General features: G+C 40.1%; 1 protein-coding gene across 4 annotated transcripts in view; it reads left to right on the top strand.

Moving 5' to 3' along the window:
* The window catches only part of MAD1 (mitotic checkpoint family protein), a 285,271-nt gene that overhangs the window by 172,703 nt on the left and 94,274 nt on the right, over positions 1-18,294 (top strand). For all 4 annotated transcript variants that reach the window (XR_016266807.1, XM_089458864.1, XM_089458865.1 and 1 more), the window contains exons 9-10: positions 17,812-17,949; positions 18,030-18,233. Coding sequence is in view for 3 of the 4 variants with exons in the window: in XM_089458864.1 (XP_089314990.1) it covers positions 17,812-17,949; positions 18,030-18,233 (342 nt within the window). In the remaining variant the exon portion in view is untranslated. The remainder of the gene's footprint in view (positions 1-17,811; positions 17,950-18,029; positions 18,234-18,294) is intronic.

Raw genomic sequence — 18,294 nt, forward strand, 5'->3', positions numbered from 1 at the left:
AATTCTTTAGACCAGGTGATAGGTAGAGATTTCATCAAGTCATGACATCATCTATTGTCATGCATAATATCAATCCAAACTTCATCAAGTCATTCTCATGATCATAATACAAGTCATTTCTATCACTAGATGCAAATGTATACACCAAGGATAAGTCATGCAGGTTCCATCTTCATACTGAATCACAACTATCAATACTTCAACCATTGTGCTAAGAACAAGGAGGCCAATACAAAACCGTTATCAAATATCGATATTAATCACTAACAGTAACTATGCCCACATAACATTGTCATCGAGTCAAATCATCAATCGTCAAGTCAAATCATGAGTCATCAGGTCGTATCCTAGCTTTGCTATCATAGTGAGATCTATAGTCCAAGACATGTCTCAATGATCGAGTCAAAGTTCTAAGTCATTATCATGTCAAAACTCCAAACACTGCTCATCTATATCAATCTGCCAAATTTAGTCAAACTCTTGTAGCACAAACCTTAACAATAATGACACATCTAAATGCATATCCCGGTCATCTGCAAACATAAGTTCAGTCTTCATGTTTATATTATAGTAAACATTCAAACTTTCCTTCTCATAGATCTTTCTAATGTCTGCTTCATGTTTGTAGGAATGATATCCTTCAGGAGAACATCTAATTTCATGCACAAAAGTTCATTTTTATGTCCAATAGGCATAGTCGCACCCATAGGCCTTCATTTGAGCGGTTGGGAGATTATAGTCGCACTCTACAAGATGATATGTGAGCGACTATGGCTTCCCAATTGCCAAACCATAGCTCAGAAATGACTCAGTGCCTCGGTCACACCCTTGAGTTTGCATCTGTGCGATTGGGAGGCTATAGTTGCACCTGTAGGCTTTCTTCCATGCGACTGAGGCTTAGAGTGAGATAAAACTATCTCACCTCAGATTAGACCTTTGTTGCAGATCAACAATGTCAGATATCTGCCTATTCATGCCCATAAATCATATTTCAACAGTAAAGAATATACATATAATGCAAATGGTAATAGGAGTAAGAATCTTATGGAGAGATTCTCCCTTTGAATGGGAATCCAGTTCAGTCATATTCATTCATGTCATCAATCTGCCTATAATACTATCATGCATCAACATATTTGTTAGATCGTAAATTCAAACATATACCCGTCATGGTCATAACATTCTAACATCAACGACTACATCATCACAACTTGTCATCAATCTTTTGTCAAGGGTTAGAGTCATATGATAAGGGCAACTAATAGGTATGACATCACATTTAAAAGATCATGAACACAATATCACTTAAATAACTTAATCCGCGAAATCAAGTCATCCAAATTTACCATAGGGCATAATTACTAACTTACCAAGGTCAACAAGAAAATTATGAATATCAAACTTATTGTTATAATTCCATCATCATGGTTACCATGCTTATCATTATCAATAGAATCAAGTCAGGTCATTCAATTTTACCATATGATAATCATATTGTTATGCTTCTATCATCAAGTCAGGGTATTCAACAAAACTCTACCAAAACAACAAGAGTATCAACCCTTTTTCAACACTTTCATCATGCTCATCACAAGCATTATCAATAGTGTCATGTATAAGAATCAATGAGCTAACCTTCTATGTGAAATCCATCATGTCTTATAATGAAAGATGCATGCCAAGTATCAAGTTACCATTTATTAGAATCAAGGTGCTAGCCTTCTTCACAGGATCAAGATATCCAAAACAATAGATGTTAGCCAAACATCAAGTATACCAATATATCAAAGATCAACATTAAGTAGACTCATGGAATTTAAGAAGTTCATCATGATCAAGAAGTAAGATACTTTTTCAATACCAAGTGCACCATTTCATCATAGGAATCACTTTCATATGCATGCATGAACCATTTGAGAAGGAGATATTCTCAACATACCTTAGGGCTTGCTAATATTACAGTTGAAACATAACATTGAAACAATATACCATGCATACCTTGTAGTATTCAAATACCTATGCATATTTTCATTTGACATAGGCAACTTGTAGCACTTAGTCATCTTTTCATTAGGTGCCTCTTTACCTTTTCCAGCTCTAGCTTTTCTTTCTTGCATCTCAAATGATCCTCAAGAAGGATCCTCTAATTACATCTCATCAAGGAGGTTAGAAGCATCCAAATACTCAAATATATATGCAGGAAGCATGAGTAATAGTCAAAACAATAATCAGATCCATAAGTCTAAACAAAAGTAAAGACATAGAGAAGCATCATAAATAAAAAATACTTATCTTCAATGGGAGGTGATCATCTCCCTCTTGAACCAGCCTTCAAGAGCCATCATTGTCCATTGAACATATAACAATGTTGCCTTCACTATTTCAACCAACTTTATCAACAACCAGACCTAATAGAGACTATCCCATATAGGGCTTCATTGAATCCGTCACAAGTGCTTGAGCATCTTCACATTGACCATGCTAGGGTTTCTAGATTGCATATCTCAAATCTTTGCCATAAACCAGGGTTTCTCTCAAACCCTAACCTCATAATATCCATCAAACCCTAATACTAAAATTGCCCAAGGTTTTTTTCAAAACCTAGAATTCTTTTAGGTGCCCTCCATCTTCTCTTGCTTCCATCAAAGGTGTCTCCATGAGGGTGATCTCCATGACTTTTCTTCAACCCAACTCTGATACCATGTTAATTTTTAATAGGGCTATATTGTTCTTTGCTTTAATAATTTCATTTCTTCATTAACGCATTACATTCACCCCATAACATCATAACATTATTCAGATTTACGTCATTATTCAACAAGATATGCAACTATGGAGAAAGAACAAAATCATCATCATCAATGCAACGTAACATAAAGGAACAATAGAAGAAAAACATTCACACATAGAGACACCAGGATTGGTCGGAGACCAGGGCCAAACCCTTGCAAATTCCTCTTCTTATAGATTGTCATCAAATCATTCAGCAAAAGAGAGTACAATGATCCATATCTTCATCTATGCATCTAACTAGCAAAAACAACTACAACATCCATGAAATAAACCCAACAAAGCTTATACTCAAAATATTGATTCCAAAGTCTGTATTGAACTATCACTGACTGCAGTCAACTACTGAATCCTGCGGTCACTGAGCGAAATATTCAGACAACTAAGATTTCATCTTTTAGTTCCCGGTCGCATGGAGGAGTCATTCGAGCGACTATAGTTGCCTGGTCGCACTCAGAAGCACTGCAAGCGAGCCACTGTGGTCAGATCTATCCAGATCTGTCTCTGAGCTTCCGTCGCACCCTTCAAGATGTTATGCAAGCGACTTTGGCTTCCCATTCGCACTCTGAAACACTGAGTGAGCGACTATAACTTCCTGGTCGCTCTCTTAAGCCTGGTCTGCGAGCGATTGGGGTTTGCAACTAGAAATTTGAAACCCTAACTCCTAGTTACATGTATGGAGAATTGTTCGTGAGAGCGACTACGGTCGAATCCATCTTGTGTTGTGCCCGCGACTGTGGCCCAAATCCCTAGATCTGAAATGTGAGCTTCGGACCTTGCAATTTCACCTCAGAGCGAACCCATTCTTCTGCGGATGAGCCTCAGACCTGTGTGAACCAAAAACCAAGATAAAAGAGTGTCTCATGATTTTTGTCCAAATGAGGTAGAGGTCACTTGTTTTTATAGCCTTCCAAGAGGGTCCACTTTGCTTTAGGGCCATCCTTATCAAATATGCTCATGTGGGTTTTTATTCATAAATACACCTTCCCTTATCCGATTTGAGTGATCTTTAGGTCAATTTTGGTCCTCTTGAAAAGAGGAATTCAATGCTAATATTATTTCCATTAAGTGAGCTGTCCAAAGTGGAATTTGACTGCAATTGCATATTTTTAACACCTCGCAAGAAGGATTCTCCAAGGATGACGGAAACAACAACAACAATTTCAAAGGCAATGGCAATCAAAGGAGCAGAACAATAGGTGTAACAATAAAGGAAAGAGGGACGCTCTGATTGCTCGATATGGAAATGGTCGACCTCCCAAAAGGTCGAGAAATTCTAGATATAAGGAAAGTAATGTTGTAGAAAAACTAAAGGAGTTTTATCTTATTTCCACTCTATCTACTGCCTCTCCTCTAGATACTTTGGATCATTGGTTGATTGATAGTGGAGCCTTAAGGCACTTCACTAGGTACTAAGAGGCCCTCTCAAATTTGATTGAAAAGAAGACTAATTTGGAGATCATACATGGAGATAATGCCATCTACCTCTTGAAAGGGATAGGTATTGTCACTTTTCACTTGAATCAAGGTCAAACCATTCATCTACAAGAAGTATTCTATGTGCCGTATTTGAAGAAGAACCCGGTGTCTATTTTTGTGATGGAAGATAAAGGCTTGAAGGTAGCATTCATTTATGGAAAGGTACGTATTTGGAAAAGAAACCCTAAAGATGCATTCACACTTGGATTTAGGGTTGATGGTCTCTATCAAGTTGGAGGAAGTCCTTTGGGAGCCTTGACTTGTGATACTTCTCTTCAATCTAAATTATGGCACCAGAGATTTGCCCATCTTCATTACAAAGTCTTACTTAGGGTAAGGAAGATTGTCACATATATGCCCGATTTCAACATGAATCATGAAGGAGTTTGTCAGGGTTGTGCAATTGGAAACTTACAAGGGGACCATTCCCTTTAAGTGAAAGCCAAACAATCGATATTCTTCAATTGGTCCATTCTGACCTGTCTGGTATGTTGCTCATAACATCATTGGGAGGATACTTATACTATGTAATTTTTATGGATGACTTCTCTCGCAAAACATGGATCTATTTATTGAAGAAGAAGGATGAAGTGTTCAAATGGTTCCATTCATTGAAAGTCTTGGTGGAGAATCAAACATGGAAGAAGATCAAAATATTGAGGACCGAAAATGGAACCAAATATGAATCAAATGAATTCACTGACTTTTGTAGGGAGGATGGCTTTAAGAGGAAGACAACCATTCCATACACTCCTGAGCAAAATGGAGTTGCTGAAAGGAAAAATCGAACAATCATGGAAGCCACCCATGCCATGCTCCATGATCAAGGTCTACCGACGTTCTTATGGGGAGAAGTTGCCTACACTGCCATGTATGTTCAAAATAGGAGCCCACATCAAGCACTGGATTTCGAGACACCCACAAAAGTTTTCATTGGTAAGAAACCTGATGTTTCTCATTTTAGATTATTTGGTTGTCTCGTGTATTTTCATGTGCTTAAAGAGAAAAGAAACAAGTTGGAAGCATCACGGAAGAAAGGTACATTTGTGGGCTATATTAAAAATTTAAAGGTATATGGAATCTATGTGCCTAGTCAAAGAGATGTGGAAGTAAGCCATGATGTCACCTTCGATAAAGAAATTGCCCTTGGAAAAGCCAAAGATCTACCCATTCCAAGGAAGGATAATGATGCTGCTGCAGAAAATCAGGATGAACCTCCAACATATGAGCCTATGCCCGATGGATCCCATTGATCCACCTCCTGTTCATCCCTCTACCTCAAGGAAAAGACCTTTGTGGCTCAAAGATACCCTCGAAGATGCTGAGAGACATATTGCTCCAAGAGGGACATTTTGCGAAAGTAAGAAGCCAAACAAGTATCAAGGGTACTTAGCTGCTATGAGTACTATTGTTCAAAGAGAGCCATGCACGTTCGAATAAGCCATAAAGCACAAAGTCTGGAAGGATGCGATGAATGAGGAATATGAATCTATCATGAAAAATGATTTCTAAGATGTGGTGCCTGGACCGAAGGACAAGTCCGTAGTCACCTCAAGATGGCTATATAAAATTAAACATAGAGTAGATGGGAGTGCTAAGATATATAAGGCCAGGTTCGTTGCTTGAGGCTTCTCTCAAAAGGAAGGAGTGGACTATGACGAGATATTTGCCCCAATATCCTGATATACCACTATCCGATCTATTATTGTTCTCGTTGCCTCTCAAGGATGGATCCCGCATCAAATGGACGTTAAGGCTGCTTTCTTGCATGGCTCGCTTAAGGAGGAAGTCTACTTGGAACAACCTTAGGGTTCGAAGTACAAGATCGAAGGACACATATATGTAGGTTGAAGAAAGATCTCTATGGGTTGAAGTAAGCCCCTAGGGATTGGTATGAGAGGATTGACAGCTATCTTATGAAGCTGGGATTTACAAGGAGTGATGCTAATCCTAACCTGTACCTCAAGGTTGAAAAGGACATGCATCTCATTTTGGTCCTTTATGTAGATGATCTCTTTTTGATAGGTGCAAACCCTCTCATTTATCAATGCAAGAGGGAGTTGGCTTCCGAGTTCGAGGTGAAAGACCTGAGACTGATGCACTACTTTCTAGGCCTGGAGGTTTGGCAAAAGTTAGTGAGATTTTCCTTTCTCAAGGAAAATACATTGTGAAGTTGCTCGAGAGATGTGGGATTGTGGATTGCAAGTCTATGTCTACTCCGATGGAAATTAACTTCAAGAAGCTATGTGGAAGTGCTACCTGGCCCGAATTGGCAAACCCTTATGAATATAAACAACTTGTGGAGGCCCTGATGTTCTTGGTAAACTCTCGTTCAGACATATGCTTCGTTGTGAATATGTTGAGTCAATTTATGGTCGAGCCTCATCGCATACTTTGGATTGTTGCTAAGAATCTCTTGAGATATCTTCGTGGCACAATCTACTATGCACTGAGATACATTGTTGAGAATTTAAGGCTACATGGATATACTGATGCTGACTACGCTGACAATTTAGTGGATCCAAAAGCACGTCTAGATGTTGCTTCTCATTGGGGCTTGCTTCAATTTCTTGAATGAGAAGGAAGCAGGAATCGATTGCTCTAAGCATCGCCGAGGCTGAATACATTGCAGCTAGTATGACCTGTTGTGAGGCTATTTGGTTGAGGAAGCTCTTTAGTGAGTTATTTGAACACGTGCTGGATACCACTGTGATCTTCTGCGACAACCAGAGTGGGATTAGCCTTTCAGAGAATCCCGTGATCCACGACTACTCCAAGCACATTGATATCCGGTACCAATTTATTCGGGATATGGTACAACGGGGATCAATAAGGCTACAACACATCGGGACTGATGAGAAGGTCAAAGACATCGTCACGAAGCCCTTAGGGAAGGTCAAATTCTTAGCCTTCTAAGAGAGACTTAGAGTTGTGGAAAGACCCTTCCATGGGGGTCCCGCTTGTGTTGGACATTGAGCTGTGGGATCTCCTCGGGGTTTGGGGTACTTCTTGGAGCTATGAGTGACCATAGGGTGAGTGGTTCACCTTCCCCTATTGGTGCGCTGTGTACAGGGTGAGTGGTTCACCTTCCCCTATTGGTGCGCTGTGTACAGGGTGAGTGGTTCACCTTCCCCTTTGTTACCCCATGATGGTTGACATGTGTGCAGGGTGAGTGGTTCACCTTCTCCTACGATTGATGACACGTGTGTAGGGTGTTGTTCACTTTCCCCTATGATTGACATGTGCATAGGATGAGTGGTTCACCTTCTCCTATGGCATATGAGCGGGATGAGTGGTTCACCTTCTCCTACTGATGCCCCAACACATCCTACCCATGTATGTGGGACTCATGGGAAGTACCTCTCATCTGGCCAATTAGTTGGGAAAAGTGGATAGGGACCATAGCACTACCGATGGACGCTTCGTGTACCGCTGTACTCCCTATGTCTAAGATGCATAGTGTTCAACAACTTGATCTAGGATCAAGTTTGATTGAGGTTCTACCTCTGGATTGGCTTTTACCAGTGGAGAGTGGTAAGGTCTTGTGACTCACTCTCGATCGATTCTTCTTCATTATTCATATCAGTGTTCAGCAGAGCAGAGATGAGATGAGATACAAAGATGGTACATGATGACAGGATGTCATGATGATCGATGATGATGGATGGATTGGTAGGTGGAATTCTCCCTAGCTGAGAGTGAGAGTTACAATTGGCAACTAGGGCCAATTTCCACATTGGACAACTCATTTGATGGAGATGATGATTGCATTAAATTCCTCTTTTCGAGAGTACCAAAATTGCTCTAAAGATCATCTAATTTGGACAAGTAGAAGTCTGTTTTTGAATTTATGCCCACACATGTGCAAATTGTTCAGGTCAACCACATCATGATGTCGGCTCATGAAGTCCAATAGACATGTCTCTTCACCCTCAACGACTTGTGTAAATAAAAGTGTCCTCTCACCTCATTTGGCATCATCATCACTCACACATTTTCTTCTCTCCTCTGTTTGGTTTTTACAGCTATTGGGAAGATCTTCTCTCTCACACGTGTGGCTAGGAGGACGAATTTTCTGGCAAATTTCAAGGCCGAATTCAGGACTGTTGCAGGGGTTTGACCAGCATTGACCAGACACTTTGACTCATCATTTGACTGCAATTTTTGTGGGAAAAAATCATTTTTGGCAGGCCATACAGATTGGCACAGAAATTGAGAAATTCTGAGCACTTTGACCTGCGTTGACTGCAGGCCTGTTTGACCGCAGAAGTTGACTTTAGTTGACCGAGTTTGACTGTTGTTTTGTGGATTATTTTCACTGCTATTTGACCAGCTAAAGAGGCCGAGTTTGACTGCCTTTGACCGAGCTTCAAAGGGGAAGTTTTGCTACTGCATTGACCATCTTTGAGTTTTTGGTTAGGGTTGAATTTGACTGCAGTTGACTGCAGATTTGACAGGGCTGTTTTGACTTTGATTTGGCAAGTCAACTTTAACTTTTTGTACTCTCTCTCTCCCTGTTGAACGTTTGATATTATAATAAGAAGAATTGATCAAAGGGTTTTCCCCACATTGGGGTTTTTCCCTAGCATCCGCCAAATCCGGTGTTCTCTTTTCTTGGCTTGTATTCTGCATTTTATTTTATGTTCTATCTACAATTACTTTCAATGTGATTGCTATTGGAAAACTAAATTAGAAATTGTCATTGGGCTGCTAAAGGAACATTGTGATTGAAGTAATTGTGCTAGGCATAGAACATACCATTGTTAACTAAAATTAACAATAACGAAATGACATGGGAAAGAATCTATCGTAGAAGCATAGTGGATAAAGTAAAAGTAATGTTCTAATATAGAAACATAGTAAATAAAGAAAAACTGATGTAGTGGGACACAAAAATAACAAAAGCAAGAAAGTCAAAGGGCTGGTGTTTTTGCTCTCTTTCACCACCTATATTTTGTACTTTATTTTATTTGATATGTGTTGTGGCACAACTCAATTCTTAGTTGGCTTACTTATTTTGCCACTTCAATGTTTGACGAGGTCGTTTTCTCTACATTTGCTGCAGTACACATGAGGTAGAGTGGACCATTAATTCAGCATTGCACGTACATGTTAGTAAATAGACCTTGTTGAGTATTGTTTTAGGTTATTTAATCAGAATTTTCTTAAGATGGGAGACGTAATAGTTTTTAAAGGGTTCAATCGTCACTGACTAATATATCTATGAAAACGACAAGTTTCCTTGAGTGTTCCACTATTGTCCCTTGGGCAATTAATCTTAGTGTGGTAATAGTATGATAATTTGTTTTGGTGCCTCACCCAAACTTGCGGAATCACACATAGACCCGTAGTATAGGCCTAAAATCTTAACTTTTAAATTGCTTTTCGAACAAGATGAGTTAAATTATCATCACACAGATTTTCAAGGTCGTAATTAGTTTATAGTAATCAGGTTTTACGACATTGATGTAGTTGATGTTTATATTATCTCACCAAAAGGCATTGAGGGAAAAAATTGTAAACTATTCAACAATAGAGTCATAGAAGCCATAGTTTTAAAACTTGGACTCAAACTCGCTCAAGGGTTAATTTGGACTTGGACTGATCTGATTTCAGTGACTTTTTTTATACAAAAAAATATATAAAATATATAAAATTTTAATGGAAAAATATATTTGAACTTAATGACAGGATACAAAATAAATTACTAAGTGAGATTACCCCTATGGGTAGTGCAAATGATTCATCCGAAGTTAATGATCAATTTGGATATGAAACCCAAACAATTAATGTGAAAGATCCAGATGATTGGACGACCACAATGAAAGAGCAGATTGAATCTATCGCGATCATAAATAGCTCTTCTATAACTGGAATGTCTCTGGTGGATTCAGAGATTCATACTGGATCAAAGGGAAGATTTAACATATTGGGATCAACATTAAATGGAAAAATATATTAAAAAGATTCCGAACCATGATTCCAAAAATGATTGAAATTTTGACAGAATGTATTGTATTTAAATCGGCAAGAACATTTAAATGACAATCAATGTTCTACCATCACTTGTATTGGGTTCCTCATCATTAGTATCACTCTTTGTCTCTTGTCTAGCTTCTGCCTCTACCTTGATTCTCTAGGGCCATCAGTCAACAGCTCCCTGTTTTGATGGAATTGCCTAATACAAACCTTATAATATGATAGAAAAAATTTAACTTGCCTAACCATTGCTTTTGGTTTGAGTGAAGGGTACATTTTTTCTAAAGCCATGACAGAGGAGCTCAACAATCAATACCATCAACATTAAGGCACATCAAGTGCTTGGTGCTTTTGATTAGGTGCCAATATCATACCCTCATGTGATAGAATCCAATGAAAATGTTGCAATGCTACCAATCTTGAAATCCTGAAAGCTGCTAAAGCTGTTGAGTTTTGAATGGGATATGAAATCTTAAATTCTACTTTCCTCATATAAAGTTCGATGTAGTTCAAACCACTCTGAAACATCTTGAAACATCTGATTTCAACCTATCATCCTTAAATGCCAAATGCATTAAACTTATACTCTTCACATGAAACATTTGCTAAGGTACCTGTAAAGTTTTGTAGATGTTCTATGCTAAGAGCAATTTCACTTTTCTCACAGCAATCATACAAGTAGATAAGCAAAATGCAGATAGAACATATAAGCAGATCTTACAGAAGACAAATCAGAAACAAGAAAAATGAATGTGTTCGTTTCGGCGGTCAACAGGATGCTTCAACCAGCAAAGTCTCCTTTGGTCAGCCAGCCCAGCATGTGTCACAACAACCCTCCTGGTAGCTCGTACTTTTAGGATGAGAGAGGAAGATGAGAGTTGAGTTGTGTTCAAATTCTCTCCAACTTTTCCTGTATATATATCCATCAATGAGGGTGTGTGACACATCTGTTGGGCATGTGAGCCTACATTACAAAACTGGCTGACCTTGCACATATAATTTATTAAGAATAATAAATTCAAAATATAAGTTCTGCTCATCGGATTAAGACTATTTTTATATGGATTTTACACCTCTCAGAAAGAGGAATCCAACAAAAATATTAGCCTCTTAATCTGAGCATCAGAACATGGAGTTTGGACCTAGTTGTCCAATTTTAACACTCCCTCTCAACTAGGGAGAACTCCATCTATTAGTGCAATTAACATCGTGAGTCATCCCGCCGAAACTTGCTTTGCTGGCTTCTTTATTTCAGAACAGAAGTGGGTCAGTCACAAAGACATCATTCCCCGACTGACATAATCAGTCCAGAGGTCCCAGACCTCACAAATCTTGATCCCAGATCAAGTGGTTGGACCATGCCATCCTAGATAGAGAGTACGGCAATCTCTGATGCGTCCATCAGTCTTTGCTAATAGTCTCTAGCTTTTCCACACCTCATTGGCCAAATGAGAGGTACTTCCCATGAGCCCTGAACTCAATGGGTAGGATGCATACGGGGCACAGATTAAATGAGTGGCAAACCAGCTCAATAATCACAAGGGTGGGGCAGAAGCATTATGAGTGCTTATAGCTCCGAGAAGCTATCCCCAAAGCCCCCGAGAGCTCCCAGAGCTCATCGTCCAACAGGACCCATATCATAGGGTCTTTCCACGACACCAAGACTCTCACAGAAGGTTAGGAACTTGACCTTCCCCAGGGGCTTAGTGAGAGTATCCGCGACCTGCTCATCAGTTCCTATATGATCGAGCCTTACGGCGCCTCGCTGTACCATATCCCGGATAAAGTGGTACCTGATATCAATATGCTTAGATCGGTCGTGGAACACAGGATTCTCAATCATACGAATCCCACTCTGATTATCACAGAGTATTACAGTGGTATCTAGCACATGTTGGAACAGATCACTAAAGAGCTTCCTCAACCAAACTGCTTCACAACAGGCCATACTAGCAGCAATGTATTCGGCCTCCGCGGTGCTCAAAGCCACCGACTTCTGCTTCCTGCTCATCCATGAGATCGAAGCAGAACCAAGATTGAAACAGCATCCAGATGTGCTCTTACGATCCACCACACTGCCAGCCCAATCGGCATCAGTATATCCCCGGAGTATCACACTCTCGGCAGTGTATCTCAGCCCATGGTTTATCGTGCCCCGAAGATATCTCAAAAGATTCTTGGCACCAACCCAGTGAAAATGATGAGGCTCAACCATCTGTTGACTCAAAATATTCACTGCAAAACATATGTCCGGACGGGTGTTCACTAAGAACATCAAAGCTCCTATGAGTTGACGATACTCAGTAGGATTGGCCAAGATAGGCCCTGCAGCGCTGCCACTCAACTTCTTAAAGTTGAGTTCCATTGGTGTCGACATGGACTTACAGTCCACCATCCCAAATCTTTCCAGAAGCTTCACAATATACTTTCCTTGAGAAAGGAGAATCTCTCCAGGTCTCTGCCAGACCTCCAGGCCTAGGAAATAGTGCATCAGTCCTAGGTCTTTCATCTCGAACTCAGCAGCAAGCTCCCTCTTACATTGATGAATGAGAGGGTCATCACTTGTCAGGAAGAGGTCGTCCACATACAGCACTAGAATGAGAGGCTTTCCTTCCTCAACCTTAAAGTAAAGGTTTGGATCAGCATTGCTTCGAGTGAAGCCCAGCTTCATCAAGTAACTATCCATCCTCTCATACCAAGCTCTGGGTGCTTGCTTTAACCCATAGAGGGCTTTCTTCAACTTGCAGACATAAGTGTCTTGATCTTGAACTTCAAATCCCAGAGGTTGTTCTACATACACCTCTTCCTTTATTGCACCATGCAGAAAAGTGGTCTCGACATCCATCTGATGAAGACTCCATCCTTGCGTAGCAGCAAGGGCTATGATGGATCGGATGGTGGTATATCGAGCCACAGGTGCAAATATATCGTCATAGTCAATTCCTTCCTTTTGAGAGAAGCCACGGGCAACAAATCTTGCCTTAAACTCTTCAGCACTCCCATCAGATCCATGTTTAATCTTGTAGAGCCATTTAGCGGTGACAACAGATTTGTCCTTCGGTCTTGGGACCACATCCCAGACATCATTCTTCATAATAGCCTCATAGCATCCTTCCAGACTTGATGCTTGATGGCTTCCTCAAAAGATCCAGGTTCAAATTGTATAATAGTACTCATGGCAGCTAGATACCCTTGGTATCTACACGGCTTCTTGCTTTCTCGGAATGTTCCCCTTGGGGCAGCATGACCCTCAGCATCTTCGAGGGTGTCCCTGAGCCATGATGGCCTCTTTCCTAGAGAAGGGGAAGGATCAATAGGGTCCATTGGCCCTTCAACATCAGGCATAGTCTCAGCCTGGGGTTCTTCCAGATTTCCAGGTCTTTCTTCATGGTTTTCTTCAGATCTAGGAAGATCTACTACTTTCTTCAGGGAAGCATCTTTGTCAAAAGTGACATCATGGCTTATCTCTACTTCCCTTTGACCAGGTACATAGACTCTATATGCCTTAGAAGTCTCACTGTAGCCCACAAACATTCCTTTCTTCCTAGTAGCATCCAACTTACTTCTCTTTTCTTTCGGCACATGAAAATAGACAGGACATCCAAAAATTCTAAAATGTGAGACATCAAGTTTCTTACCAGAGAAAAACTCTTCGGGAGTTTTGGAGTCCAAAGCGGAATGAGGGCATCGGTTTTGAATGTACACAGCAGTATTTGCAGCTTCTCCCCACAGAAACTTTGGAAGACCCTGGTCACATAGCATGGCACGGGCAGCTTCCACAATAGTCCTATTTTTGCGTTCAGCAACACCATTCTGCTCAGGAGTATATGCAGTGGTAGTCTCCCTCTTAATGCCAGCTTCTCTGCAAAAGTCTTTGAACTCATTTGATGTCCATCCAGGTGGCATCAATAGGAAGCTCATCAAACTGTGTCGAACATAGTCAAACCTTGACTCAATATAATTTCCAGAACACTGTGATCTTCTTGCTGTACTAACTGACACTGCTTCAGCAGTTATCCTTTTCATCAATAATGAAGGCCTTCAAGTCTGCAGTAGGCCACGCAGTCCAAGACTGATAGAACAACCTATGCTGCTTGCTATGGCCTGCGGCCTAGCCCAGCAGCAAGATAGGCCTATGATCCTCAAACAGTCAGCAACTAATAACATATGCTGATCTGATGACAGTGACTTATCCACCTTGAAACAGTCCTAAGGAACAACCCTTATCAATGTGCTGTCACCATGCTTCTTTTATTTATAGCAACCGAAACACTGTCCTTCCAGACCTCCTTATACTGTGAATGCGAATAGGGTCAACAGACTGCGGATTCAGGCCTTCTGAAGCTGCGGATTATGAGTCTCTTTCTTGAGCACTGCTGAGATCACCATCTTGCTGCTCCTCTAACATTATTGCATCACCAAGAACTTCATTGTTGTCGCAATATCTTTTAGTGTATCATTGTTACGCTATGGTTGCCCTTAGGATCTCTGCACCAAAAAGACTACGACAACACTTCGCTGTACTGCTTCTTTCATTATACTTAAATTGTAATAATCATGTTATTACTTCTTGTGATCCTTGTCATTGTGACTACTTCTGAGATCATATTCATGTCGAGATCACTAGATCCGAATACAATGGAGACTATTGATATGGTATATCTCCTTTTTCAGGGATGCCAAGAATCAATGTCATCACCGAAACATACTTCATTAATCTGGTTATGCTGAGACAGTAATATATATGAAATGGAGATAATATTCAAAATGACCTTCGTTGATCCGAGAGAGTAGATCCATCACTGCTCCCTTGGAGTATACCGAGACTGCAGCTCTTGATTTGATTGTCACTGCTCAGATTGCAGTAGACACAGTCATTATTGAAATTCTCTTCAACGAGATTATATGCCGAGACTGATACAGGAATATCTCTGAAAGAGCGGAGATATCTTTATGCTGAGATTGTCATATCAATCTATTCATGTAATGCAGAGACTTTCATTATAAGGATTAGGTCTCTGTTGAGAATTTATATAGCTCAGACCTCATTGCAGTGTCCTTATCCGAGATCTTCATTTCCTTATCCATCCGAGTTTTGTGCCTTTAATTCATAGGTATGCCGAGAGAATATTTAGCCCAGTTCATGGATCAATTCTGCGTCCTCATCATACCTTCGAGTTCTGGTCATGAATGCACCTCATACCCTAACCGAGGTGCAGTCAGATCCAGCTTCTCCATTCGAGATCTAGCATGTGTGATTTCTGCGTTCTAGACTGCGGCTCCACTACTGCTTCATTCCCTTAATAGTATGATTATTATAGTGGACAGAGTTCCGACATTTATCATGTAACTGTTCTTCAAAATATCAGAAGTATCGGAGTTCATATGACTGTCTCCGTGACTGCCCATAGGTTTTCACTGCGGCTTCATTAACTGTGCGTATATATGTATGGATTGCGTCTTCATTCCAAAGATTGCGGCTTCATTAATTGTGCGTATATATATATAGACTGCAGCTTCATTAACTGTGCGTATATATATATATAGACTGCGGCTTCATTAATTGTGCGTATATATATATATATATAGACTGCAGCTTCATTAATTGTGCGTATATATATATATAGACTGCAGCTTCATTAACTGTGCGTATATATATATAGACTGCGGCTTCATTATTCCAGCGTATATATGTATGGACTGCGGCTCCATTATTCCAGCGTATATATTGTATGGACTGCGGCTTCATTATTCCAGCGTATATATGTATAACCATTCCCAGCGTATAAAGTGGTTCCATATTGCGTATACAACATAAACAATATTGGATATATGAACAGCGTATCATAACTGTTCTTTATGTCCTGTGCTTACTTATATGCGGCTTCATTATTTCTTCAACTGCGTATTAGTACTCCTCTTGACAGCTACAGGTCTCCTTTTGCACTGCGTCCAGACCTCCTTGTAAGACATGACTGCGGCTTGACTGCAGCTATGTTAGCCTTACTGCGGTTGTCCCTTATATGAACACATGTTAACCTTTAACCTTACTGCGGTTTTTCCTTATATGACTGCGGCTTCCTGCGGTTAGGGCATCACCCTTGGGCCAGCGTATCTGTTGGTTCTCTCCTTCCAAAAACCCAGACGTGGAGAGGAGATCACCTCAAGAATACCTGTTCTTCGATGATGATTGCTATAGATAGAGTTTGTCTTCACCTCAGCTCTGATACCATGTAAAGTTTTGTAGATGTTCTATGCTAAGAGCAATTTCACTTTTCTCACAGCAATCATACAAGTAGATAAGCAAAATGCAGATAGAACATATAAGCAGATCTTACAGAAGACAAATCAGAAACAAGAAAAATGAATGTGTTCGTTTCGGCGGTCAACAGGATGCTTCAACCAGCAAAGTCTCCTTTGGTCAGCCAGCCCAGCATGTGTCACAACAACCCTCCTGGTAGCTCGTACTTTTAGGATGAGAGAGGAAGATGAGAGTTGAGTTGTGTTCAAATTCTCTCCAACTTTTCCTGTATATATATCCATCAATGAGGGTGTGTGACACATCTGTTGGGCATGTGAGCCTACATTACAAAACTGGCTGACCTTGCACATATAATTTATTAAGAATAATAAATTCAAAATATAAGTTCTGCTCATCGGATTAAGACTATTTTTATATGGATTTTACACCTCTCAGAAAGAGGAATCCAACAAAAATATTAGCCTCTTAATCTGAGCATCAGAACATGGAGTTTGGACCTAGTTGTCCAATTTTAACAGTACCTTATGCATGTTGGGTCACCATCATCCTCAAGTGAGTGAGCTGATCATGATATATGAGGCATCTATGAGCTGCTGATTTATGCGGAGATTGCTGTTCATCATCATTGGTATTGCTGTCTACAATGTGGATCATTGTAAAAAAAAGCTCCTATGGTTACCCCTAGATACGAGGGGGTAACACCCCAGATGAATGAAACCAAAAAGAATCTACAGCAACACTATCCCGTTAACATCATGCATGCTATAAGTGAGAGGCAGACATCTTCATGGTTATTGTTGTTACGTGTTGTGCAAATTAGAAGGTTGAATGTACAAATAATATTGGACTTCTGACAGGGAGAAGACAGTTCCTGCGAAGCATCTGTAGTGATTGCAAGTAGAATATATTCCACCCTTAGTGATATATAGAAATAAGGAGAATGTTCATCCTGAATTCATCTTTACCTTAATGGAATTCTAGAGATTTATCCTGAGTTAGTGTTAGCCTTGATGAAATTAAAAGTGACCTTATTTCTATGATATTCTTGTAATAACTTTGAGCAAACAATAGTCTGGTTGGTCATCGATGAATCTGAAATAGCATAGAAAATCGAAATGCAACAAGCATGAAAGGTGCATTGTTTCTCTCCCGCTTTTTCACTGATAGTAGTGTCATTTTTTATTGTTATGGAAGATAGGAATACCATCTTAATGTTCCTGATACTGGTCTTTGTTTTCTACCAGATGAGCATTCTAAATGAATACTGTGCTTTTGCCTGTTGTCTATCAAACACATTACAGGTTGCATTACTGGGCAGAGAAAGGGATGGCTTGAAAGCAATAATTTCTTCCTATGATGAGGAGGAAGCAGTTGCTCTGAAGAGGCAGAAGGTTGGAGATGGATCTACTCTTGAGAGATCCAAGGAGAAGCGAATTCAGGTCAATTTTAATGTCTTTTGCCAGAGTACTTTTGCGTATTATTATGGCATACTTTTGTAACATTTATCCTTTGCATGCAGGAGCTAGAGGCTGCCCTTTCAGAGTCTGAGCGCAACATGAAACAGCTTGAACAGGATTTGGAAGAGCAGGGTGAGAATCTGAAGAACCAACACCGCAAGACAGAATTGCTCTATCAGGAACATGATGATGCATTGAGGAAAATAAAATCGCTAGAGCGTGAGGGGGATCGCCTTAGATGTGAAAATGCTATATTTGAAGCCAAGGTGCATTCTTCTATAAATATCAGAAATCTTATATCCTTAATAATTTTCGACAAAGGTCAAA

Source organism: Pinus tabuliformis, chromosome 7, assembly GCF_031772625.1.
Source record: "Pinus tabuliformis cultivar Carrire ecotype Pingquan chromosome 7, CPIR1, whole genome shotgun sequence".
Lineage (NCBI taxonomy): Eukaryota > Viridiplantae > Streptophyta > Pinopsida > Pinales > Pinaceae > Pinus > Pinus tabuliformis.